Genomic DNA, 26,833 nt, shown 5'->3' on the forward strand with positions numbered 1-26,833 from the left:
CTTATGTGACGCAGAGTGTTGGACTGGATGGGCCACTGGCCTGATCCAACATGGCTTCTCTTATGTTCTTATGTGACACAGAGTGTTGGACTGGAGGGGCCACTGGCCTGATCCAACAGGGCTTCTCTTATGTTCTCATGTGACACAGAGTGTTGGACTGGAGGGGCCACTGGCCTGATCCAACAGGGCTTCTCTTATGTTCTTATGTGACACAGAGTGTTGGACTGGAGGGGCCACTGGCCTGATCCAACAGGGCTTCTCTTATGTTTTTATGTGACACAGAGTGTTGGACTGGAGGGGCCACTGGCCTGATCCAACAGGGCTTCTCTTATGTTCTCATGTGACACAGAGTGTTGGACTGGAGGGGCCACTGGCCTGATCCAACAGGGCTTCTCTTATGTTCTCATGTGACACAGAGTGTTGGACTGGAGGGGCCATTGGCCTGATCCAACATGGCTTCTCTTATGTGACACAGAGTGTGGGACTGGATGGGCCTTTGGCCTGATCCAACAGGGCTTCTCTTATGTTCTTCTGTTCTCTTACAATTAGGAAGGCGCCAGGGCTAGGTTCCAGAGAGGTTCGTTATGTCTGTTGGGGGAGCTAGGTTCGGTGTTCCTTCCTTGTGCTGCCTTTACAATGGATGAATCTGAAATGTTCTTTCAAAGTCAATAAATGCCGCAGGAACCGTATAACTCCTTTCCGTTATCCATAGAATCATAGAGCATCTCTGGCCAGTGTTCGTCCAGCCACTGCTTAAAGACTACAGTGAGGGGAAGCTCACCACCTCCCTAGGTAGCTGATTCCCTTTTGAACAGCTCTGACTGTAAAAAGAAAAGTTTTTCCTCAGGTCAGGCTGGTACCTTCCCGCCCTTAATTTAAACCCATTATTGCGAGTCCTCTCCTCTGCTCCCAACAGGAACCGCCGAGAGGTGGTTGGAAGAAGTACTTGAAGGGCCGTCATCTAGAGCAGTCTTTCCCATCTGCAGGGTCGTGAATTGTTTTCTGTTCCCCAGAACCAGTGGGTTGAAATTAAATCAAAAGAGTTTCCGGCTCAACATTAGGAAGAACTTCCTGACCGTTAGAGCAGTTCCTCAGTGGAACAGGCTTCCTCCTCGGGAGGTGGTGGGCTCTCCTTCCTTGGAGGTTTTTCAACAGAGGCTAGATGGCCATCTGACAGCAATGAGGATCCTGTGAATTTAGGGGGAGGGATTTGTGAGTTTCCTGCCTTGTGCAGGGGTTGGACTAGATGACCCTGGAGGTCCCTTTCCCACTCTAGGATTCTATGATTTTATGACTGTTAGAGCATAAGAACATAAGAGAAGCCATGTTAGATCAGGCCAATGGCCCATCCAGTCCAACATTCTGTGTCACACAGCGGCCAAATATATATATATATATATATATACACACACACACACACACACACACTGCGGCTAATAGCCACTGATGGACCTCAGTGTTCCTTCCTTCCTTCTTGGGAGGTGGTGGGCTCTCTTTCCTTGGAGGTTTTTCAACAGAGGCTAGATGGCCATCTGACAGCAATGATGATCCTGTAAGTTTAGGGAGAGGTGTTTGTTGGTTTCCTGCACTGTGCAGGGGGTTGGACTAGATGACCCTGGAAGTCCCTTCCAACTAGGATTTTAGGATTCTTCAGGAGGTGGTGGGCTCTCCTTCCTTGGGGGTCTCTAAGCAGAGGCTAGATGGCCATCTGACAGCAATGAAGATCCTGTGAATTTAGGGGGAGGTATTTCTGAGTTCCCTGCATTGTGCAGGGGGTCGGGCTAGATGACCCTGGAGGTCCCTTCCAACTCTAGGATTCTTTGATTCCCCTAAGGGACAGCCCTTTAGAAACTTGAAGAGGACAGTCATGTCCAAATGTTTTTCCTTTTTTGTGCTATTCAACATTTGATGTTTTGATCTATTATTATTTCCCTTTGATTTCCGGAGATTAAAACCAATGCCAGGCAGCCCTTTAAGTAATCACGGGAAGTGCCAGAAACCAACGCTGGTTCTTTGCCCCTAGGAAATACACCCTTCACTCCACTGTTGAAGAGAACCTCGAGTGTGAAGCGAACGCAGCCTGCAGTCGCTGGAGAATCAGGTAAGGCTTTGCAGTGCGGCCAAGGGGGCGTGTGTGCTGTTGCAACGGAGGACAGCCCGTAGAGTGCGGGTCTCCAGTGTTTTTGAGCCTGTGGGCACTTCTGGTATTCTTGCGCAGTATGATTGGAGGTGGCAGCTGACCTCTCTGCTACGCGTGGCCAGTCACACTGGGAAGATTTTTGTGCTGTGGTGGCAAAGCAGTGTTGTTAAATGTCTGCACAGCCAATCAACTCTCCAGTAGCCATTCAGAAACCGTTCGTGCACGCTGGCTGCAATCCACTGGGATTTACTTCTGCATAAGCAATAGGGGAGCCAGTTTGGTGTAGTGGTTAAGGGCAATGGACTCCAGTCTGGGGAACCGGGTTTGATTCCCCACTCCTCCACTTGCAGCTGCTGGTGTGATCTTGGGTCAGCCACAGTTCTCTCAGAGCTGTTCTCGAAAGGGCTCTCTCAGCCCCACCCACCTCATAGGGTGTCTGTTGTGGGGAGAGGAAAGGAAGGAAATTGTAAGCCATTCCAAGGGAAGGGCAGGGTATAGAGCCAGTCTTCTCCTTCTTCCTCCTCCATGGCTTCCACGGGCACTACGTTGTGCCCTAGACTGAAGGGCCATGGGGGGGAGTGGATTCCCAAACAGCCATAGACCTCAGCATGTAGAAACGAACCAGAGTCCAGGAGTGCCTTAAAGAGTAACAAAATTTGTGGCGGGGGAGGAGCTTTTGTGAGTCACTGCTCACTTCTTTGAATTTTAACAGGGATAAATGTAAAGTTCTGCATTTAGGTGGGGAAAATCCCATGCATGGTTATAGGATGGGGGAGACTTGTCTTGCCAGTAGTCTCTGCGAAAAGGATCTCGGGGTCTTAGTGGACCATATGCTGAACATGAGTCAACAGTGTGATGCGGCGGCTAAAATGGCCAATGCAGTTTTGGGCTGTATCAACAGAAGTATAGTGTCCAGGTCACGTGATGTGATGGTATCGCTTTACTCTGCTCTGGTAAGACCTCACCTGGAGTATTGTGTTCCGTTTTGGGCACCACATTTTAAGAAGGATATAGACAAGGTGGAACGGGTCCAGAGGAGGACAACGAAGATGGTGAGGGGTCTGGAGACCAAGTCCTATGAGGAAAGGTTGAAGGAGCTGGGGATGTTTAGCCTCACGAGAAGGCAGCTGAGAGGTGATATGATCACCATCTTCAAGTACTTGAAGGGCTGTCATCTGGAGGATGGTGTGGAATTATTTTCTGTGGGCCCGGAAAGTAGGATCAGAACCAGTGGATTGAAATTAAACCAAAAGAGTTTCTGCTTCAACATTAGGAAGAACTTCCTGACGGTTAGAGCGATTCCTCAGTGGAACAGACTTCCTCCATGGGAGGTGGTGAGCTCTCCTTCCTTGAAGGTTTTTAAGCAGAGGCTAGATGGCCATATGAGAGCAATGCAGACCCTGTGACTTTAGGGTTAGGTATTTGTGAGTTTCCTGCATTATTCAGGGGGTTGGACTAGATGACCCTGGAGGTCCCTTCCAACTCTTATCATTTTATGGTTCTTCAAGTACAGCTAGGATGTGCATCCCTCTGTAAGCTTTTCTAAAGTGGTGGGTTTGGGTTCTCCTTGTTGCCTGGTGGTGTGACAGCGTCCAGCCCACCGCAGCCGTGAATCTGCCCCCTTGTTGGGTAGGGTGTCAGCCAGCATCTTCAGACTGTGGAAGTTCCTCAGTCATTTCGGGTCAAGCCACGCAGCGACCTCACAGGTGCAATATCCGCAGGCCCACGGATGCCGTTCAGGGACGGGACTCTGTTGATGGCACGCAGCACAGAGATCATGGGACCCACGGAACTGAGACCTTTCTCCAAGCCGGAAGCGGCTCTTTCAGAAGCGCTGCAATATCTCGCCGATGACGACTGGTATGTGCGTGGGGCCAAGTCCTCTTTCCATCATCCCAGGGCTTCCGTTAGGGCCCAAAAGGAAGCCATCTTTCCCATCCTGAGCGTCTAGAGTGGGGGCCAGGGATGGGGAAAGGCATCTTGGTTTTTAATAGCTGGATTCTGTTCCAGGAGCACCTTAGACACCAATAAAATTTTCAGGACAGGAACTTTCAAGAGGCAAAGCTCCTTTTGTCAGAGACCTGCCTGATGAAGGGAGTATCTGACAAAGAGATCTTCGTCTCTTGAAAGCTCCTCCCCCCCACCCAAAATCCTGTTTTCTCTCAAGTGCTACTGGACTCAGATCTAAACTCAGAAGGTCGTTTCAGAGGGCAGCCGTGTCAGCGTGCAGTGAAACAGCTCGATTTGAGTCTCTGTGCTGGGTGTGGCCAAAATTGGCTTAACGTAAGAGCTACATAGAATAAACATCAGATGCCGGAGAGCTGCAAGACATGAACGTCAGATGTTGGAAGGAAGGAAGGAAAATGGAGGGAGGAGGGAGGGAGAGGGATGGTGGCTCAGTGGTAGAACATCTGCTTGGAAAGCAGAAGGTCCCAAGTTCAATCCCTGGCATCTCCAACTCAAAAGGGTCCAGGCAAAGAGGCATGAAAAACCTCAGCCTGAGACTCTGGAGAGCCGTTGCCAGTCTGAGTAGACAAGACTGACTTTGATGGGCTGAGAAGGTTCTGATTCAGTAGAAGGCAGCTTCATAGGTTCTGTTATTAGGGGAGGGACGGTGGCTGAGTGGCAGAGCATCTGCTTGGAAAGCAGAAGGTCCCAGGTTCAATCCCCGGCATCTCCAACTAAGAAAGGTCCAGGCAAATAGGCGTGAAAAACCTCAGCTGGAGACCCTGGAGAGCCGCTGCCAGTCTGAGTAGACAGTACTGACTTTGATGGACCCAGGGTCTGATCCAGTAGAAGGCGGCTTCATATGTCCATATGAGAGTGGAAAGAAAGCGTCTTTTAACTTCAAATCCATTCTCCAAGTTGCTGGCTGGCTTGATTTGAAGAGACAAATGCCTTCTCTGAGCCAGCTGACGGGGCAGCGGGGGCTTCAAGAGCCACACAATGTGTGTGAAAGAGCCACATGTAGCTCTTGAGCCACGTTTTGACCACCCCTGCTCTACGCCAAAAGAATCTTGCTGGTCTCTTAAGAGCTACTGGATGCAATCCTGTCTCTTCTCCCACAGACCAGCAAGGCTACCCTCTGGAACTCTCTTTGACACATTCCACTCGTAGCTCTTGCCTTGCTTCTGTGAAGGGCTCCTCAGATTCCCCCCTCCTCCCCTTGCACCTGCTGGAATGGCCTTGGGTCAGCCAGAGCTCTGGCAGAGGTTGTCCTCGAAAGGGCAGCTGCTGTGAGAGCCCTCTCAGCCCCACCCACCTCACAGGGTGTCTGTTGTGGGGGAGGAAGGGAAAGGAGATTGTAGGCCGCTCTGAGACTCTGTCCTTGAAAGGGCAGCTTCTGGGAGAGTTCTCTCAGCCCCACCCACCTCACAGGGTGTCTGTTGTGGGGGAGGAAGGTAAAGGAGATTGTAGGCCGCTCTGAGACTCTGTCCTTGAAAGGGCAGCTTCTGGGAGAGCCCTCTCAGCCCCACCCACCTCAAAGGGTGTCTGTTGTGGGGGAGGAAGGTAAAGGAGATTGTAGGCCGCTCTGAGACTCTGTCCTTGAAAGGGCAGCTTCTGGGAGAGCCCTCTCAGCCCCACCCACCTCAAAGGGTGTCTGTTGTGGGGGAGGAAGGGAAAGGAGATTGTAGGCCACTCTGAGACTCTGTCCTTGAAAGGGCAGCTTCTGGGAGAGCCCTCTCAGCCCCACCTACCTCAAAGGGTGTCTGTTGTGCGGGAGGAAGGGAAAGGAGACTGTAGGCCACTCTGAGACTCTGTCCTTGAAAGGGCAGCTTCTGGGAGAGCCCTCTCAGCCCCACCCACCTCACAGGGTGTCTGTTGTGGGGGAGGAAGGGAAAGGAGATTGTAGGCCACTCTGAGACTCTGTCCTTGAAAGGGCAGCTTCTGGGAGAGCCCTCTCAGCCCCACCCACCTCACAGGGTGTCTGTTGTGGGGGAGGAAGGTAAAGGAGACTGTAGGCCACTCTGAGACTCTGTCCTTGAAAGGGCAGCTTCTGGGAGAGCCCTCTCAGCCCCACCTACCTCAAAGGGTGTCTGTTGTGGGGGAGGAAGGGAAAGGAGACTGTAGGCCACTCTGAGACTCTGTCCTTGAAAGGGCAGCTTCTGGGAGAGCCCTCTCAGCCCCACCTACCTCAAAGGGTGTTGTGGGGGAGGAAGGGAAAGGAGACTGTAGGCCACTCTGAGACTCTGTCCTTGAAAGGGCAGCTTCTGGGAGAGCCCTCTCAGCCCCACCTACCTCAAAGGGTGTCTGTTGTGGGGGAGGAAGGGAAAGGAGATTGTAGGCCGCTCTGAGACTCTGTCCTTGAAAGGGCAGCTTCTGGGAGAGTTCTCTCAGCCCCACCTACCTCACAGGTGTCTGTTGTGGGGGAGAAAGGGAAAGGAGACTGTGAGCCGCTCTGAGACTCTTCAGAGTGGAGGGCGGGATATAAATCCAATATCTTCTTCTTCTTCTCAAGCTCTTTTCCCTGCATTGGCATCTCTGGAGCAGGGCTGCACGGTCTCTGCTTGCGCCAATTCAAAAGCCGAGAATGAGACCTGGACAAAGGCTAATGCCTTTAAAGTCAGAGGACACCATTTTGAAACATTTCTGGGCTTTTGAGGTTCTTCTGAAATTGACATCTGGGTCTCTGTGTCTCTATGGCTTGCCCTGCCCTGCCCTGCCCTCACCTGCATGGCTTGCTCTGTGTTCTCGTTTGCAGGGAGAAGAAGATGGAAGGCCTTAATGCCATCAGGTGCCTGTCTGCCTACCACCCGGACACGCTGACTGCAAAGCTCCATGAGACCACTCTGGCTGTCGTGCAGGAGGTGAGAGGTTCGCACCCAGATCTTCTGCGGTAGAAAAGATATTATAGCATTGGAAAAAGTGCAGGGAAGGGCAACTAGAATGACTGAAGGGTTGGAACACTTTCCCTATGAAGAAAGGTTGAAACGCTTGGGACTCTTTAGCTTGGAGAAACGTCGATTGCGGGGTGACATGATAGAGGTTTACAAGATTATGCATGGGATGGAGAAAGTAGAGAAAGAAGTACTTTTCTCCCTTTCTCACAATACGAGAACTCGTGGGCATTCGATGAAGTTGCTGAGCAGTTGGGTTAGAATGGATAAAAGGAAGTCCTTCTTCACCCAAAGGGTGATTAACACATGGAATTCACTGCCACAGGAGGTGGTGGGGCTACAAGCATAGGCAGCTTCAAGAGGGGAATGGATAAATATATGGAGCAGAGTTCCATCAGTGGCTATCATCCACAGAGTATTGTTGGAACTCTCTGTCTGGGGCAGTGGTGCTCTATATTCTTGTGCTGGGGGTGGGGCACAGTGGGAGGGCTTCTAGTGTCCTGGCCCCACCGATGGACCTCCTGATGGCACCTGGGGTTTTTGGCCACTGTGTGACACAGAGTGTTGGACTGGATGGGCCATTGGCTTGATCCAACATGACTTCTCTTATGTCTGGGGCAGTGATTCTCTGTATTCTTGGTGCTTGAGGGAGGGGGGAAACAGTGGGAGGGCTTCTAGTGTCTTGGCCCCACTGATGGACCTTCTGGTGGAACCTGGATTTTTTGGCCACTGTTTGGCACAGAGTGTTGGACTGGAGGGGCCATTGGCCTGATCCTACATGGCTTCTCTTAATGTTCTTATGTGACACAAAGTGTTGGACTGGAGGGGCCATTGGCCTGATCCAGCATGGCTTCTCTTATGTGACACAGAGTGTTGGACTGGATGGGCCATTGGCCTTATCCAACATGGCTTCTCTTATGTTCTTATGTGACACAGAGTGTTGGACTGGAGGGGCCACTGGCCTGATCCACCAGGGCTTCTCTTATGGGACACAGAGTGTTGCACTGGAGGGGCCATTATCCTGATCCTACATGGCTTCTCTTAATGTTCTTATGTAACACAGAGTGTTGGACTGGAGGGGCCATTAGCCTGATCCAACATGGCTTCTCTTAATGTTCTTATGTGACACAAAGTGTTGGACTGGAGGGGCCATTGGCCTGATCCAGCATGGCTTCTCTTATGTGACACAGAGTGTTGGACTGGATGGGCCATTGGCCTGATCCAACATGGCTTCTCTTATGTTCTTATGATGGAGGCATCTGGAGCTCTGGTGTTGCCTCCTTGCATTCTTGCTGGCACTTTTGTTTTGTTTGCCATTCCCAAAGTCTGGTATTTCCTCAGTTTTTCAGCTAACCCATCAGGCAGCCTGTGGTTTTGCGTAATGTGCCAGAAGTAATTTATGCTGGCATTTCTCTTGACTGCCTTTGCATAATGAAGGTGAATTAATTTGCAGTTTGACTGTGGGCTTGGCAAAAAGATTAAACTTTTGGTTTTCTGTCTGATCCTTCTTAAGGAGTGCTGTCTGTATCACAGACCCTCAGGTTTCAGCGGTGTGTTCTTGCCAGGTTCATAGTTCTGAGATGAACTTAAGCGCAGTGGGTTGAATCCAGTGAATTCTGCTTGTAGGACAGAACTTTTCTATCTCCTCCTTCCTGTTGCAGCTCCCTCTGCCCCCTAAAATACCATCTCCAGGGTTCAGGGGTGCCACAGGAATAACTCTGGATATTACAATGGGAGGGAGGGGGGAATAAGGAAAACACGCGCCCCCCCCCCCCAACACTAGCTATAATCCACTGGGATTTATTCTTGCATGAACATGAGATTGAGTTGAACGTGGCCAGAAGTGGAACTGACTCTGCTGGAAGAAAGTGACTATAGATCATAATGGCACTTTCAGGAACTTTGAGTGTTTTGGGGGAACCTGAGCTGTCCCATGTGAAATGCAGCGGGCGGAAACCCAATTCCACGTAAAGGGAACAGGTTGTTCTCTTATCCTCGCTTCTAATTTTTTAAAAATACAATTCCCCTCGTCCCCCAACTCTTTCCATAGCTTTTCTAAATGCCCCCGTTTGGAAAATTCTAAAAAGGGAGAACTAGATTCGAGACCCATCTTACTTTAGAGACATTGGAGCGCTGACTCAAAGTTGCCTTTTGCTGAGGGGCCTCTTTCTGGCTTGCAGGTGAAGAACCTGCGCTCCGTGGTGTCCCGAGCGGCGGTCATTTGTTTGGGCGACCTGTTCAGCCACCTGAAGAAGAGCCTGGACCAGGAGCTGGACGGGACGGTCAAAGTCCTCTTGCACAAGGCCGGGGAGTCCAACACCTTCATCCGGGAAGACGTCGAGAAAGCCCTGAAGGCCATGGTAAACAACGCCACTCCTGCCCGCGCTCTGGCTTCCCTCATCAACGGAGGCCAAAGGTAACTCTCCAGAGGTCCTTTCGAGAGGGGACCCTTGCGCCAGGCAGCTCGGCTCGGCAAATGAATCTGGAGCAGAGTGTAGTTGAAGCCTGTTTTTAGACGGGCTCTGATTAGTCTGTTCTGAGCCCCATTTCTCTCTGGCACGTGCACAACACCCCCCCCCCCCCCGCAGATGGCCCTGCCCAAGCTGCCACACGCTGCGCCCCCCCCTTCTTCCATCACCCCCTTGGGTGCTCTCAGTGAGGCTGGTTCAGCAGAGGAGCCTGGCAGACTGCCGTGTGGGTGGTGTCAGCTTTGGGGCTGTCAAGCATGCTATTTCTGTGTAGTGGTTCCTGAAGCCCAGTGCACCGCTGCAGGTGTGATTGCACTGGACGGCTGCTTCCTTCCACGTTCAGAGACTCCTCCTGCAGGCAGCTCTCCAAGGGATACGGTTTCAGTTTGGCCCTGCTCTGCTTCTCTCCAGGGATCAAGCACGGCTCCACACTTCTCTCCGTCCTTCGCTTCTCTCGAAAGGGCCAGACAAATAGAAGTGTGGAGCCGTGCTGGATCCTGGAAAAGGATTCTCTGAAAGTGGACGGAAGCAGCAGCCCCACCGGTTTGGGAACTGCAGTTACGCCTCCATTGGTGCATTGGACTTCAGGAAGAAGAAGAAGAAGATGATTTTGCATTTATATCCCACCCTATACTCTGCATCTCAGAGTTTCAGAGTGGCTCACAATCTCCTTTACCTTCGTCCCCCACAACAGACACCCTGTGAGGTGGGTGGGGCTGAGAGAGCTCTCACAGCAGCTGCCCTTTCAAGGACAGAGTCTCAGAACGGCTCACAATCTCCTTTCCCTTACTCCCCCACAACAGACACCCTGTGGGGTGGGTGGGGCTAAGAGGGCTGTCACAGCAGCTGCCCTTTCAAGGACAACCTCTGCCAGGACTATGGCTGACCCAAGGCCATTCCAGCAGGTCCAAGTGGAGGAGTGGGGAATCAAACCCGGTTCTCCCAGATAAGAGAGCTCTGGCTGACCCAAGGCCATTCCAGCAGCTGCAAGTGGAGGAGTGGGGAATCAAACCCGGTTCTCCCAGATAAGAGAGCTCTGGCTGACCCAAGGCCATTCCAGCAGCTGCAAAAGGAGGAGTGGGGAATCAAACCCGGTTCTCCCAGATAAGAGAGCTCTGGCTGACCCAAGGCCATTCCAGCAGCTGCAAGTGGAGGAGTGGGGAATCAAACCTGATTCTCCCAGATAAGAGAGCTCTGGCTGACCCAAGGCCATTCTAGCAGGTGCAAGGGGAGGAGTGGGGAATCAAACCCGGTTCTCCCAGAGAAGAGAGCTCTGGCTGACCCAAGGCCATTCCAGCAGCTGCAAGTGGAGGAGTGGGGAATCAAACCCGGTTCTCCCAGATAAGAGAGCTCTGGCTGACCCAAGGCCATTCCAGCAGCTGCAAAAGGAGGAGTGGGGAATCAAACCCGGTTCTCCCAGATAAGAGAGCTCTGGCTGACCCAAGTCCATTCCAGCAGGTGCAAGTGGAGGAGTGGGGAATCAAACCCGGTTCTCCCAGATAAGAGAGCTCTGGCTGACCCAAGTCCATTCCAGCAGGTGCAAGTGGAGGAGTGGGGAATCAAACCCGGTTCTCCCAGATAAGAGAGCTCTGGCTGACCCAAGGCCATTCCAGCAGGTGCAAGTGGAGGAGTGGGGAATCAAACCCGGTTCTCCCAGATAAGAGAGCTATGGCTGACCCAAGGCCATTCCAGCAGGTGCAAGTGGAGGAGTGGGGAATCAAACCCGGAGCTCCCAGATAAGCGTCCGCACACTTAACCACTGCACCAAACTGGAAGTCCTACAAACAAAGATAAACTTTGTATATTGCAAAATGGATTGTGAAATAATTCCAAATATGTGAAGAATACTGTGGTGTAAAATTTTGTTTCTAAGTTATATACCTTGCTCTTGGCCAGACCTGTTCTTTTGACTTCCATGCTTCGGCTTTGGGCCAGATGAGTCCTCTAGGTCTTAGCAGCGGCTTTGGCCTACACACCAGGGACAAAGGGGTGCTTTCAGAGTCACTGTTAGGAGGTGAGGTCATCGTTCACGCTTCTCCTGAGGATTTGTTCTTTGCCCTTCCAGCCACCTGAACACAGCGGTGAGAAGATGCGCAGCCCAGCATCTGTCGGATGTCGTTGAGCACATGGGGCCCGGGCGCGTCTTGTCTGGGATCAAGGACGTCACCGACAAGGTTTTGCCTGCTGTAGCCAAATTCGTCCAAGACGGCTCACCGGAAACAAGGTCAGCCAGAGCAGAGCGAGGGAGGGTTGGTGTTTTGAACCCTAAGGGAGCGGAGGGTAGCCATGGTGGTCTGCTGAATCACAGCTAGCTCTTAGTCCAGTATCACCTCAAAGGCCCGTGAGATTTTATTTTTTTTTTAATTCATGATTTGTATCCCGCCCTTCCCACAAGTGGCTCAGGGCGGCTTTTGGGGACCAGAATTCTCTTGTATCTGATAAAGGGAACTGTGACCCTTGAAAACCTTACTGGTTTTTATGGAGCTGCTGGATTCGAATCTAGCTATGGAAACATGCATTTCTAGTTAAGGCTCTTGGGGCTCTTTAGCTTGGGGAAACGTCGACTGAAGGGTTTACAAGATTATGCGTGGTATATAGAGAAAGAAGTCCTTTTCTCCCTTTCTCACAAAACGAGAACTCGTGGGCATTCAATGAAATTGCTGAGCAGTCAGGTTAAAACAAATAAAAGGAAGTACTTCTTCACCCAAAGGGTGATTAACGTGTGGAATTCACTGCCACATCAGATGGTGGTGGTGGCTGCAAGCATAGACAGCTTCAAGAGGGGGTTGGATGAAAATATGGAGCAGAGGTGCATCAGTGGCTATTAGCCGCAGTGTATTGTTGGAACCCTCTGTCTGGGACAGTGATGCTCTATATTCTTGGTGCTTGTGGGGGGGAGGGGGCGGGCAACAGTGGGAGGGTTTCTAGTGTCCTGGCCCCACTGGTGGACCTCCTGATGGCACCTGGTTTATTGGCCACTGTGTGACACAGAGTGTTTCATTGGATGGGCCATTGGCCTGATCCAACATAGCTTCTCTTATGTTCTTTTGTGACCCAGAGTGTTGGACTGTAGGGGCCATTGCCCTGATCCAACATGGCTTCTCTTATGTTCTTCTGTGACACAGAGTGTTGGACTGGATGGGCCATTGGCCTGATCCAACAGGGCTTGTCTTATGTTCTTATGTGACACATAGTGTTGGACTGGATGGGCCATTGGCCTGATCCAACATGGCTTCTCTTATGTTCTTATGTGACACATAGTGTTGGACTGGATAGGCCATTTGCCTGCTCCAACAGTGCTTCTCTTATGTTCTTATGTGACACAGAGTGTTGGACTGGATGGGCCATTGGCCTGATCCAACATGGCTTCTCCTATGTTCTTATGTGACACAGAGTGTTAGACTGGATGAGCCACTGGCCTGATCCAACATGGCTTCTCTTATGTTCTTATGTGACACAGAGTGTTGGACTGGATGGGCCATTTTCCTGCTCCAACAGTGCTTCTATTATGTGACACAAAGTGTTGGACTGGATGGGCCATTGGCCTGATCCAGCATGGCTTCTCTTATGTTCTTATGATACACAGAGTGTTGGACTGGATGGGCCACTGCCCTGATCCAACATGGCTTCTCTTATGTTCTTATGAGACACATTGTGTTGGACTGGATGGGCCACTGGCCTGATCCAACATGGCTTCTCTTATGTTCTTGTGTGATACAGAGTGTTGGAATCCAGCCTTGTATGTGCGCAGTCAAGCTGTCTTTACAGGCGTGTTCATTTGTGGTGGTTGCAGGTACTACGGCCGAAAGATGCTCTTCTCCTTGATGACACACGCCGACTTTGAGAGGATGCTTGAAAAGTACGTGCAGCCAAAGGACTTGCCTTATGTCAAAGAGACTCTCAGCAGTCTGAGGCAGAAGGTACACCACGACGCTCTCTTGGAAACGTAATACCTGAAACGTGATGCGCATGGGTTGGTGGGTTGGACTTTGGGAATAGGTCTGACCGTTGTGGGTAGAGCAGCTGCTTGGTCTGCAGAAGACCCCAGGTTCAATCCCCAGCTGCATCTCCAGTTTGAAAGGACCAGGCGGGAAGTCACTGGAAAGACCCTGCCTGAGGCAGTGGAGAGCGGCTGCCAGCCGGAGTAGACAATACTGATTGTGATTAATCATTGGTCTGTCAGTAGAAGGCAGCTTCATCTATGTAGCCCAAAAGGGAAGGAATACCTGCCTTGTGTTTTGTCTCTGAGGGCCGTTATCCTGTAAGGAGCTGCAACGGTGGGATCAGGAGATCTTCTTCGTGGTCTCTGTGCAGTCCCACACATGGGTCTTGCCGCAGGCAACGGATCCATACCTCGGAGCTCCAATAGCTCGCCTATAACGTCTTTTGGCGCGCTTTCCTCCCGCTCTGGGGAGCAGGCAGCGACCGCGCATGCCTGGAGCGGGGGGAGAGCGCCCATTCCACTCAGTTTCTTTCCTACCGCCGCCCGGACAACACCTTCCTCGCTGCGTTCCTCCTTAGCTCGTCCTTTACCTACATCTCTTCACCTTTTCCTCAACTGGTATCGTATTTTCTCTTTTATATCTTCGCTCGTCCCGGAAAATTTAAAAAAAAAAAAAAAAAAACCCGCTTCTGCGCTATCTTTCCCCTTTTCTCCCTTCCCCCCCCTCCCTTGTCCGGAGCGCATGGAAGGGAAGGTTACTTTCAAAAAGTGCACGCGCTGTGGGACCAAAATCCCTACTACAGACGGCCACAGCCACTGCCTTTTCTGCTTGGGCGAATCTCACCGAGTTGATTCCTGCCCTCATTGTGCGAACTTCGGAAAGCAGGCCCGGAAAAACCGTGCGGCAAGGCTCCGGAGTTTCCTGATTGAATTGTCCTTAAGGGCTATGCCCGCATCGGACTCGCCGCCTCCCCAACAGCAAGCGGGAGATTCGGCGTCTACGGACGTGGACGTGTCTCTCTCCAAACAGAGGCACAAGTCCGATAAAAAGTCTTCGAAGCACGCCGAGACCGGCCATAAGGCTTCGAAAAAATCGCGCCATCTCGAATCTACGGATCCGGCGCACAAGAAATCTCGTCCTTCCGGATCGGCCGAGTCGGCTCCGAGGAAACTCCACTCGCACTCGGCTCCTAAGAAGCCTCAGGCTCCAACCTCGACTTCGACGTCTATGGATCCTGCGGCTCCAGCACGACCTGCCCTTCCGCCTGAGTTGTCGGTTCCGTCGGACGTCATCACAGACATGCCCCAACTGACGCCTCACACTTCCACAGCAGTGGAGGTCATTCCAGTCCACTCTCGTTCGCCTTCAGTGCACAGCGTGGTCCCGACCGACTTTCTCGAACCCGATCTCACAGCCGAGTCTACGCAGACCTACCTTAAACCTCCGCTTCGAATCGGATCCTTCCGAGACATCGGGATTTCTCCCCTGTATAAGGACTTCCGAGACATCGGGATTTCTCCCCTGTACAAGGACTCAGCCGCTCAGGCCTCAAACAAGGATCACTCTCGCTCACCCTCTCGTCGAGCCCGATCCCGGTCCCCGCTCATCAAGGGCCGCTCCAGATCACCACGTCGGCGCCGAGACTCCGATTCCTCGGATTACTACCGCGACTACTATGCCACTCCAAGATATGACCGTTACTACTCTCGTACCCATCGCCCTTCTCGGTCTCCATCTCTGGAAGGTTCAGGTTATTCCCCTTACCGTTACGAGGACTCTCCTGCACCCCGTGATCGACTCCGTGACTTCTCCAGACGCCTCCGCGATTCTCCACGGTCTCGAGGTTTCGACCGCGACTTTTCTTCTCCTCGACCCCGTGATTACTCTCGAGATCGGATCCGAGAGTCACGCCGTGGCTTCGACCGTGACCTCTCTTCTCGATCCCGCGATCAAGATCGGACCCGAGAACATGACCATCCTCGGGATCGGATCCGAGAGCTTGACTACTCTCGCTATTCTCCTCGACTCCGTGATAGGCTTCGCGAATGCGCTCGTCTCTCCGAGCTTCAGCGATCCCGGGACCACAACCAGCCAGAGGACGCTAGACCGCGCACTCCATCAGCCTCGGCCTCGACTGCCCCGCCGGTCTCCACCCCCACAGACCAACCCGCTCAGACGGTTGAACCGAAGACCGTTCCTTCGGACCCGATCCGGCCTTCACATCCTCCTTCCGGTGACGATTCCCACTCCGATCATGAATCGTCAGCATCGTCTGACTCCGAGGACCGCCCTGACTCGGTAGCCTCGGACTCGGTGCCACAACCTCGACTTTCTCCGTCAGATGCGTCCAAGGCCTATCTCCATCTAATAACCACCATGGCCGAAGCCCTCAACATTACTCTTCCGTCGGACTCACCTAAAGTCTCGGATGTTGTACACGACCTCGTGCAAACGGACTTCCCACCTGGCTCTTTGCTCCCTATGCTTCCGGTGCACCTCGAGGGCCTCCGTGAAACCTGGGACAAGCCTGCCTCGGTCCCACCAACCGCAAAACGCTTTGACTCTCTTTATAGAGTTCACGCTCCTGAAGCCAAGTTTCTTGCCTCTCATCCGGCACCCAACTCGATTATCGTACATTCGGCAACTAAGGCCAAGCCGTCCAGACATCCGACACCTCCTGACCGCGAAGGCAGAAAATTGGACACCCTGGCAAGAAAGATGTTCAACCTTGCCTCTACAAATTCTAAACTAAACAATTACTTAGCCTATTTCTCGGCTTACGTCTTCAACTTGGCCAACCAATTTACACCTCTTATTCCCGCACTTCCTGAACCCTCCCAAAGAACGGCCTCTGCCTTGGTATCAGAACTCTCTAGAGTGTCCAAGCAGCAGATTAACACCATACGCCATGCTGTCTCCTGCTCTTCTAGAGTCTTTGCGTCATCTGTTGCCTTACGTCGCCACGCCTGGCTGAGGTCCACAAATTTACAACCAGACATTAAACAAAAGATCGAGGACCTTCCCTTTGATGGCCTCGGCCTTTTTCATGCTTCCACTGACGAGGTCCTCGCCTCGGTGGATGACGGCCGTAAGCGCGCTAAGCGCTTGGGAGTTTCCCAACCGTTCTCCCAGCAGTCCAACCGTGCAAAGCCCTGGAGACCATCTTTTCAAAGGCGCCAAAGGTCACCTAAGCGTCCTGATTTCTGGAAGAGGAAGACTGGCCAGCAGAAATCTCAGTTTCAACAGAGGCCGCGGTCACAACAGCCTAAAAAGTCCTCCCTTCCTTCTAAACAGTCTCTTTGACTTTCCCGAACCATTCTTACAAACACGCCTGTCACCTTTCCTTCCCATTTGGAACTCGATAACAACCGATTCCTGGGTGCTGACCATCGTGCGCCTAGGTTACGCAATCGAGTTCATTTCTCCACCTCGCTACCACTATTTCACAGCTACCCCTCCGTCTCCTCTCCTCCGTCAGGAGATTCTGGACTTGCTCAACAAGGAAGCCATCGAACCCGTTCCCCCCCTACATCGGGGGACAGGCTTCTACTCAAGATACTTCCTAGTTCCCAAGAGGGATGGAGGAAAGCGTCCCATTCTAGATCTAAGGAAGCTCAACAAGTACATCACATACAGGAAGTTCAGAATGATCTCCCTGCAGTCCATCTTGCCCCTTATTCCCAGGAATTACTGGATGGCTTCCCTAGACCTTCAGGACGCTTACTTCCATGTGACCATTCGACCTCAACATCGGAAGTATCTGCGATTTGCCATGGGCCCGGACCACTACCAATATGTGTCCCTACCTTTCGGCCTTTCCACTGCGCCGCGCGTTTTCACCAAATGCATGGCGGTTGTGGCAGCTGCACTTCGCACTCGGAACATCCCAGTCTTCCCATACATCGACGACTGGCTCCTGGTGGCCCCGACACTACAGCAATTGGAGCACAATCTCGACACAGCTCTCACTCTTCTGCGCTCCCTGGGCCTTCGCGTAAATGCATCAAAATCGCACCTAACACCTACCCAGAACCTCAAGTTCATAGGCGCCCTTCTCTGCACCTCCCTGCATCGAGCTTTCCTTCCCGAGGACCGGGCACACACTATTATTGCCCTAGCCAAGTCAGTTCAACAACAGCCTCTCCAGTCTGCGTTCACCATCCAACGCCTGCTGGGCCTTATGGCCGCTACTACATCTGTCCTTCCTTTTGCAAGACTGCGAATGCGACACCTACAGACATGGTTTGTCCGAGCTTACCACCCTCAAACTCAATCTCAAGCTGTTCTGCTCACTATTCCGCACAGAGTGCTTCTATCTCTCACGTGGTGGACTGCACCCAACAATCTCCTCGAGGGCAAGCCGTTTCTATCGCCTTCCCCGACGGCCTCGATAACAACAGATGCCTCCAAGGGGGGATGGGGAGCCCACCTAGAGGACAAAACTGTCAGAGGACTTTGGACGACCGCCGAGAGCCGTATGCATATAAACTGCTTAGAACTGATCGCGGTGCACAGAGCTCTTCAATCATTTCTTCCACTAATAAGGGGCCAACATGTCCAGATCTCAACGGACAATATGGCAACTGTTTATTACATAAACAAACAAGGGGGAACCAGATCCCTCCGTCTCTGCCGTATAGCCGTGCTGCTCTGGGAATGGTGTGTCAAGCACAACATATTCATGACTGCCATTCATCTTCCCGGGGTGGAGAATATTCTGGCCGACTCCCTCAGCAGGATTCGCATAGACGACCACGAATGGTCCATCAATCCGATCTACCTTCGGCGCATCTTCCGTTGCTTCGGAACACCCAAGGTGGACGCCTTTGCATCCAGGAACAATGCCAAGTGTCCTCAGTTTTATTGCAGGAGGGGCAACGACGCATTTCTGCACAATTGGACAGGTCCCCTTCACTACTTCTTTCCACCGACCCCTCTTCTGACACGTGTGTTGGTGAAGATAGCTCGGGATGGCACAGATTGCATCCTCATTGCACCATGGTGGCCTCGGCAACCGTGGTTCACGCGGCTGCTCCAACTGTCACGCCACACTTACTACCGACTTCCTCCTGCGGGCGACCTCCTTTCTCAAGCCAACGGTCAGATTCTCCATCACAACCCTCGAGTCCTGGCCCTGGCTGCATGGAGAATACATCCACCTACCTCTCAACAGAGGTAGCAAATGTCATCCTCAACGCAAGAAAGCCCTCCACGAGACTTTCTTATCAGCGTAAATGGAAGCGCTTCTGTTCCTTTGCGACATCTTCCCATCTGCAGCCGGAATCGGCACCACTTAACCTAATCCTGGACTACCTGCTTTCTCTACAGAAATCGGGGCTCTGTTATTCCTCCTTGAAGGTTCACCTTTCTGCAGTTTCTGCTTTCCACAATCCGATTGATGGCAAGACTGTGTTCTCCCATCCTTTATCAAAGTCCTTTCTTAAAGGCATGTTGCACCTCAACCCACCTGTTAAGCCCTTTGTTCCGACTTGGAGTTTATCGTTAGTCCTTTCCTGCCTGATGAAACCCCCTTTTGAGCCTATGGCTACCATAGACCTCAACCTTCTTTCCTGGAAGACAGCATTGCTCGTAGCCCTTACCTCGGGCAAACGGGCAAGTGACTTATGCGCCTTCCGCCACGATCCTCCCTACACCATTTTCCACAAGGACAAAGTTGTTTTGCGACCGGACCCTGCGTTCCTGCCGAAGGTTGTCTCCCAGTTCCACCTATCTACCTCAACTTCTCTACCAACCTTTTTCTCCAACCCATCCGACCAGGGTCAACGAGCCCTGCATTCCTTGGACGTTAGAAGGGCTTTATCCTTCTACCTTGACCGTACACAACCTTTCCGTAAGGACCCTAACCTGTTTGTGGCCTATGGAAACCCTCACAAGGGTCTTAAAATTTCTACCCAACGTCTGTCGAAGTGGGTAGTCAGTGCCATCAGGTTGTGTTACGAACTGGCTAAACAGCCTTTGCCCGAAGGCCTTAAGGCCCACTCTACTAGAGCGGTCTCGACGTCTTCGGCCTTTCTACAAGGCGTTTCTCTAGAGGACATTTGTGCGGCTGCATCCTGGTCCTCTCCATCCACGTTCGTCTCCCATTATGCGCTGGACGTTCGTGCGAGACGTGACGCCTCCTTCGGTCAAGCGGTCCTCAGATCCATCTTCCACTGAAGCCAGGGGTGAGTGCATTCGCTTCCATCTTTTCGCTGCATACCATGTCACATGATGGTTGATTGCGTGATTACATATGATCTGATTGCTTCCTGTGACTAACTTTCTTCTTTACCAGCACCCTCCTCCAGGTCATCTAGCTGGCTAGTCACCCATGTGTGGGACTGCACAGAGACCACGAAGAAGATAAACAGGTTGCTTACCTGTAACTGATGATCTTCGAGTGGTCATCTGTGCAGTCACACACGCCCACCCAGCCTTCCCCGCTGCTGGCCTCTTGTAATTGTTCCTTAACCTTGTATAGTGTCAGTGCCGGCGGCGGCTGGAAGAAACTGAGTGGAATGGGCGCTCTCCCCCCGCTCCAGGCATGCACGGTCGCTGCCTGCTCCCCAGAGCGGGAGGAAAGCGCGCCAAAAGACGTTATAGGCGAGCTATTGGAGCTCCGAGGTATGGATCCGTTGCCTGCGGCAAGACCCATGTGTGTGACTGCACAGATGACCACTCGAAGATCATCAGTTACAGGTAAGCAACCTGTTTTTCTCCTCGGTGGCAGAGGACCACAGGATTCCATGCAGGAAACAGTGGGAGGGCTTCTAGTGTCCTGGCCCCACTGATGGACCTCCTGATGGCCCGTGGGTTTTTTTTGGCCACTGTGTGACACAGAGTGTTGGTCTGGATGGGCCATTGGCCTGATCCAACATGGCTTCTCTTATGTTCTTATGTGACACAGAGTTTTGGACTGGATGGGCCACTGGCCTGATCCAACATGGCTTCTCTTATTTTCTTATGTGACACAGAGTGTTGGACTGGATGGGCCATTGGCCTGATCCAACAGGGCTTCCCTTATTTTCTTATGTCTGGGGCAGTGATGCTCTGGATTCTTGGTGCTTGGGGGGGTACAGTGGGTGGGCTTCTAGTGTCCTGGCCCCACCGGTGGACCTCCTGATGGCACCTAGTTTTTTGGGCCACTGTGTGACACAGAGTGTCGGACTGGATGGGCCATTGGCCTGATCCAACATGGTTTCTCTTACATTTTCTGATGTTCTTACGTTTTGTTTGTGGGGCCTCCTCAGTTGCTGATTGACCCTGGAGCTGGGCGATCACCCAAACCCTCTGTAGGGGTTGCTCTCTGGGGCATCAGGATCCTCAGCAGACCAGCAGTGGTCTCCTTAGACCCCAGGAGGTCCTCCTGCTCTCTCCCCAGTGAGGAGGTCATGGCCCAGAGAGGGGCCCTGCTGAGTTCTTCTGCTGCATAAAAGAACTTCCATATCCAGAGGATGTGATGCTGCCTGGTGCTTTGGTTCTATAACATCTTTAAGGCTGTCCGATCAGTCTCTGGAATGGGGACGACTCTCTCCGAAGACCTTGCAGGGCAGGCAAAGCTCTCAAGCCATGGGATGCTTCTAAGAGGGTGGCGTAGAAGGAGGAACTGACAGAACTCTCTGACTGTCACCGCAGGGCCTGGGAGAGATGCCCATCGTTACGCCCTCAGCCAAAGGCAGGCGTGCGCACACCAGCACCACGGATAGCTCCAGATCAGCCTCTCTGTCGCGGGACACGCTCAGCGCCGGGGACAGGTATTTGTTCGTTTTTATTTCACTGGATCCCTGACTTGTGTAGGCCAGGCTGGCCTGGTCTTCTGTGACCGCGGCAGCTAAGCAGGTGGGGGTGGCGCCTGACGCTGCCGCCACTCTGGAATGAGGGTCCCTTGGGAAGGCCCAGAGTCCCCTCCCGAGCCCTTCAGATTTCCCTCGCTTTGGCCAAGGAAAGAGGCACGTAGACCAGGCAGAGGAACAAAGAAAAACAAAAAGGTTTATTTTACACGGGAAAATCAATAAAGAGGAAGTGACCAGATAAGGTGCTTTAAAAGAGCCAGTTTGGTGTAGTGGTTAAGTGCGTGGACTCTTATCTGGGAGAACCGGGTTTGATTCTCCACTCCTCCACTTGCACCTGCTGGAATGGCCTCAGGTCAGCCATAGCTCTGGCAGAGGTTGTCCTTGAAAGGGCAGCTGCTGTGAGAGCCCTCTCAGCCCCACCCAACTCACAGGGTGTCTGTTGTGGGGGAGGGAGATAAAGGAGATTGTGAGCCGCTCTGAGACTCTTTGGAGTGGAGGGTGGGATATAAATCCAATATCTTCATCTGCCTCACAGGGTGTCTGTTGTGGGGGAGGAAGGGAAAGGAGATTGTGAGCCGCTCTGAGACTCTTCGGAGTGGAGGGCGGGATATAAATCCAATATCTTCATCTACCTCACAGGGTGTCTGTTGTGTGTGAGGGGGAAGGTAAAGAAGATTGTGAGCCGCTCTGAGACTCTTCAGAGTGGAGGGCGGGATAAAAATCCAATATCTTCATCTACCTCACAGGGTGTCTGTTGTGGGGGAGGAAGGTAAAGGAGATTATGAGCCGCTCTGAGACTCTTTGGAGTGGGGGGCGGGATATAAATCCACTATCTTCATCTACCTCGCAGAGTGTCTGTTGTGGGGCAGGAAGGGAAAGGAGATTGTGAGCCGCTCTGAGACTCTTCGGAGTGGAGGGCGGGATATAAATCCAATATCTTCATCTACCTCACAGGGTGTCTGTTGTGGGGAAGGAAGGGAAAGGAGATTGTGAGCTGCTCTGAGACTCTTCGGAGTGGAGGGTGGGATATAAATCCAATATCATCTTCTTCTTCTAAAATCAAACAGCAAGCCTTTATTGGCATAAAACAGGTTTAGCAGTAAAATAGCAATATAAATGATATAACAATATAAAATCCTAGATTATAGAGTACATAGGGAGCTAAAATACATAAAATAAGTAAAATATATATGAGTCGAGTTTAGCCAAATTAAATAATTAAAACAAATAAAATGTGGTCATTCCAGAACCATTCTCTGTCGTATTTCCATGGCCTGTTGGAGAAATCTAGCCACCATTAAAATTACCTCAGCGCAAGTGTCATTTAAAAGTTTGTGGACTTTGCCTGAATCAGCACAGCCCAACATATCTGCTAAGATATCTTTCAGGTATATACAACGAATATCATCATAAAGAGGACAGTGCAATAATACATGGGAAATAGTTTCAATACATTTGGAATTACAAAGACAGTGTCTATTAGAGTACTCAATCCTGTTAAATCTACCAAATAGGATAGCAGATGGTAATGCATTACATCTCGTTAACAAGAATGCACGCCGTTGCTGTGGAGGTTGTAGAGAGGAGAAATAAGACGCTAATTTCCCTACTGAGAGAGGAAGTTCAAAATTCAGCGGGGAGCAAGACTTGTTGGCCAGGCTATATAACGTTTGCATTCCAATATCTAGAATTCTGAGTTTAAGTGGGTGAAGGAAAATAAACATAAAGTCCCTAATGCGACTGAACTTCACTGTTCCTAATCTGCTAGGCCCCTGCTGCCTCTCTCCCTCAGAGTTAGGGTCTTCCTCCTTCCTGCTTGGCCTCTCAGGAGGAAAGAGCAGCGTTTGTCTCCTGAGAGAGTTTTTAAACAGTTCCCCTCAGAGCCTTCTTGGACGCCTAGTGGCTGAAACCAGCGCCAGGCATTCTGGGGATTGTAGGCTGCCTCTTTCTACTGCGACACAGTGTCCTTAGGCCCACTAGGCCTCTCTCTCACAGCACAGCACAGGTCACAACAGCAGGGTTGGCCAAGTACTTGGACGCGAGACCTCCAAGGAAGCCCCGGGTTGCTGTGCAGAGGCAGGCAAGGGAAAACCACCTCTCTTTGTCTCTTGCTACGAGGCCCTTTCCAACACCGTTCTGTTGAAATGTTTCCAGCCCCGCCTTTCTTTCTCCCCAACTCAGCTTTGGTCCAGGGCAGATAACAACATAAATTAAATTCAGGTGGGTACCCCGTGTTGGTCGGAAGTAACAGACCGAAGCTGGTTTGAAGTAGCAAAACAAAGTTGCTCAGATATGGTCGAATGAAGGAGAATTGCAGATTTATACCCCGCCCTTCTCCCTGAATCAGAGACTCAGAGTGGCTTACAGTCTCCTATATCTTCTCCCCTCACAACAGACACCCTGTGAGGGGTGGGGCTGAGAGGGCTCTCTCAGAAACTGCCCTTTCAAGGACAACTCCTGCGAGAGCTCTGGCTGACCCAAGGCCATTCCAGCAAGCGCAAGTGGAGGAGTGGGGAATCAGACCCGCTTCTCCCAGATAAGAGAGGTCTGACTGACCTAAGGCCATTCCAGCAGGTGCAAGGGGAGGAGTGGGGAATCAAACCCGGTTCTCCCAGATAAGAGAGGTCTGGCTGACCCAAGGCCATTCCAGCAGGTGCAAGTGGAGGAGGGGGGAATCCAACCCAGTTCTCCCAGATAAGAGAGCTCTGGCTGACTCAAGGCCATTCCAGCAGCTGCAAGTGGAGGAGTGGGGAATCAAACCCGGTTCTCCCAGATAAGAGAGCTCTGGCTAACCCAAGGCCATTCCAGCAGCTGCAAGTGGAGGAGTGGGGAATCAAACCCGGTTCTCCCAGATAAGAGTCCGCACACTTAACCACTACATCAAACTGGCTCTCCCCTGTTGCACACCCCTACTGGTTACTAGAGGCTGTGCATGACTCTGTCTGTTATCCTGCCTTCTGATACCAGCTGTGACTACTAGGCAAGGTTCGTAACAAGCACAATCTTACAGAGGTCCAACAATGTGGGAACAAATAGCTTAAAAAGGGGATTAGATAGAGGATAAGTATATCAATGGCTACTAGCCACGGTGGCTGAGGGGCACCTCCACATTCACAGGAACTAATCCTCTGAAGCCCAGATCCATCGGGAAGGCCTTGGCCTCTCTGCCCTGCTGTTGGCCCTCCAAAGGAACTGGCTGGCCACTGTGTGAGACAGGAGGCTGGACTAGATGGACCCTCCCTGGTCTGACCCAGCAGGGCCCTTCTGATGTTCTTATGAAGGCCTCAGCCTCTCTGCCCTGTTGTTGGCTCTCCAGAGGAACTGGCTGGCCACTGTGTGAGGAGGATGCTGGACTAGATGGACCCTCACTGGTCTGATCCAGCAGGGCTCTTCTGATGTTCTTCTTAGGGGAAGGCCTCGGCCTCTCTGCCCTGTTGTTGGCCCTCTGGAGGAACTGGTTGGCCGCTGTGTGAGACAGGAGGCTGGACTAGATGGACCCTCCCTGGTCTGATCCAGCAGGGCTCTTCTGATGTTCTTCTCAGGGGAAGGCCTCGGCCTCTCAGCCCTGTTGTTGGCCCTACAGAGGAACTGGCTGGCCACTGTTTGAGACAGAATGCTGGGCTAGATGGACCTTCAGTGGTCTGATCCAGCAGGGCTCTTCTGATGTTCTTCTCAGGGGAAGGCCTTGGCCTTTCTGCCCTGTTGTTGGCCCTCTAGAGGAATTGGTTGGCCACTGTGTGAGACAGGAGGCTGGAATGAATGAACTGTTGGCTCTTCTTATGTTCTTCTGTGTTTAGCACCATACAGGAGTGGGAGACTTCTAGGTCTGGCCATTGATCTCCTGTGCTCCTTTCTCAGCAGAGAGGTGAGAGAAGTGTGTGACGTGACGAGGAAACTGGGCCCCCGCAACACCTTGGAAAGTGCCGAATACGTGAAGGTCCTCACAGCTTCACTGAATGCCAAGGACTTCCGCGAGAGGATCAGTGGAATTAGACAATTGTTAGAAGACACAGAAAGCAACCAAGACCTCGTGGTTGCCAACATTGTTAAGGTAGTTTTATTTCCATCAATTATAGTTGAAAAGAAGAGAGGACTTCTTCCCTGGAGTGCCCTTCAGAGGACTGCGATTCTCATCTTAGGTCCATGTGTTATTTATTTATTTAATTTATTGTGTTTATATCCCGCCGTCCCCTGTCGGGCTCAGGGCAACTAACAGCCGTCAACAATTTGATAACAAATTTAAATAATTAAAATAAAATTATTAAAACAATTCCAAATACAATTTCAAATCCAATTCCAGACGGCGTTCTGTCTTGTTCAGAATCATTTATGTTAATACTGTGGGACGGCGGCTACTGCGCACCCCCGTAGATGTTAAGAGCACCTCCCATTAGTTTTTGAAAGCCTGCCTGAACAGGAATGTCTTACAGGCCCTGTGGAATTGTGGGAAACCCCACAGGACCCTCGTCTCTTCAGGAAGGGCGTTCCAGAGAGCAGGCGCAGCCACGGAGAAGGCTCTTGCCCTCGTAGTAGTCAGACGGGCTCTATACGGGCTGTATACATATAAATTGAACAAATAAATAAATACATGCCCATAGTTTAGAAAGTGACCTTTCATCGGGTTTTGCCCTGCCAACTACTTACTGTTTTGCAAATGAGGCTAGTAAAGTCAGCGACTTGCCCAGGGATGCACATCAAGGCAGTGGCAGAAGAAGACAACATTGCATTTATGTCCTGCCTTCCACTCAGGAGTCTCAGAGCGGCTTACAATCTCCTTTATCTTCCTCCCCCACAACAGACACCCTGTGAAATGGGTGGGGCTGAGAGAGCTTTCACAGCAGCTGCCCTTTCAAGGACAGTCTCAGAGCAGCTCACAATCTCCTTTACCTTTCTCCCCCACAACAGACACCCTGTGAGGTGAGTGGGGCTGAGAGAGCTCTCACAGAAGCTGCCCTTTCAAGGACAGAGTCTCAGAGTGGCCTACAATATCTTTTCCCTTCCTCCCCCACGACAGACACCCTGTGAGGTGAGTGGGGCTGAAAGGACTCTCAGAGCAGCTGCCCTTTCAAGGACAACCTCTGCCAGAGCTCTGGCTGACCCAAGGCCATTCCAGCAGCTGCAAGTGGAGGAGTGGGGAATCCAACCCGGTTCTCCCAGATAAGAGAGCTCTGGCTGACCCAAGGCCATTCCAGCAGGTCCAAGTGGAGGAGTGGGGAATCAAACCCAGTTCTCCCAGATAAGAGAGCTCTGGCTGACCCAAGGCCATTCCAGCAGCTGAAAGTGGAGGAGTGGGGAATCAAACCCGGTTCTCCCAGAGAAGAGAGCTCTGGCTGACCCAAGGCCATTCCAGCAGCTGCAAATGGAGGAGTGGGGAATCAAACCAGGTTCTCCCAGAGAAGAGAGCTCAGGCTGACCCAAGGCCATTCCAGCAGCTGAAAGTGGAGGAGGGGGGAATCAAACCTGATTCCAAGTAAAGATCTAATCTCCTCCTCCTTTCTCACAGTCAATCGCATCTCCCTTGCTCAGGTAAAAACCTCGGTGGCCAAAAGCCTCCCCCCCATTTCCTGCAGACATTTGGTGGGCATCTGGGACTTGCCTCCCAGGGACACCTTGAAGAAGATGATGATAGTGGAGAGTCTCAGAGCAGCTC

The 26,833-nt window shown here is 51.8% G+C and overlaps 1 protein-coding gene across 1 annotated transcript in view; it reads left to right on the forward strand.

Moving 5' to 3' along the window:
* TOGARAM1 (TOG array regulator of axonemal microtubules 1) overlaps window positions 1-26,833 on the forward strand; it is an 89,897-nt gene that overhangs the window by 53,114 nt on the left and 9,950 nt on the right. The window contains exons 13-20 of the mRNA XM_060261361.1: window positions 2,024-2,101; window positions 3,862-4,000; window positions 6,843-6,948; window positions 9,159-9,394; window positions 11,512-11,670; window positions 13,240-13,366; window positions 21,026-21,144; window positions 25,045-25,234. Coding sequence (XP_060117344.1) covers window positions 2,024-2,101; window positions 3,862-4,000; window positions 6,843-6,948; window positions 9,159-9,394; window positions 11,512-11,670; window positions 13,240-13,366; window positions 21,026-21,144; window positions 25,045-25,234 — 1,154 coding nt within the window. The remainder of the gene's footprint in view (window positions 1-2,023; window positions 2,102-3,861; window positions 4,001-6,842; window positions 6,949-9,158; window positions 9,395-11,511; window positions 11,671-13,239; window positions 13,367-21,025; window positions 21,145-25,044; window positions 25,235-26,833) is intronic.

The sequence above is a fragment of the Heteronotia binoei genome, chromosome 21 (genome assembly GCF_032191835.1).
Source record: "Heteronotia binoei isolate CCM8104 ecotype False Entrance Well chromosome 21, APGP_CSIRO_Hbin_v1, whole genome shotgun sequence".
Taxonomy (NCBI): domain Eukaryota; kingdom Metazoa; phylum Chordata; class Lepidosauria; order Squamata; family Gekkonidae; genus Heteronotia; species Heteronotia binoei.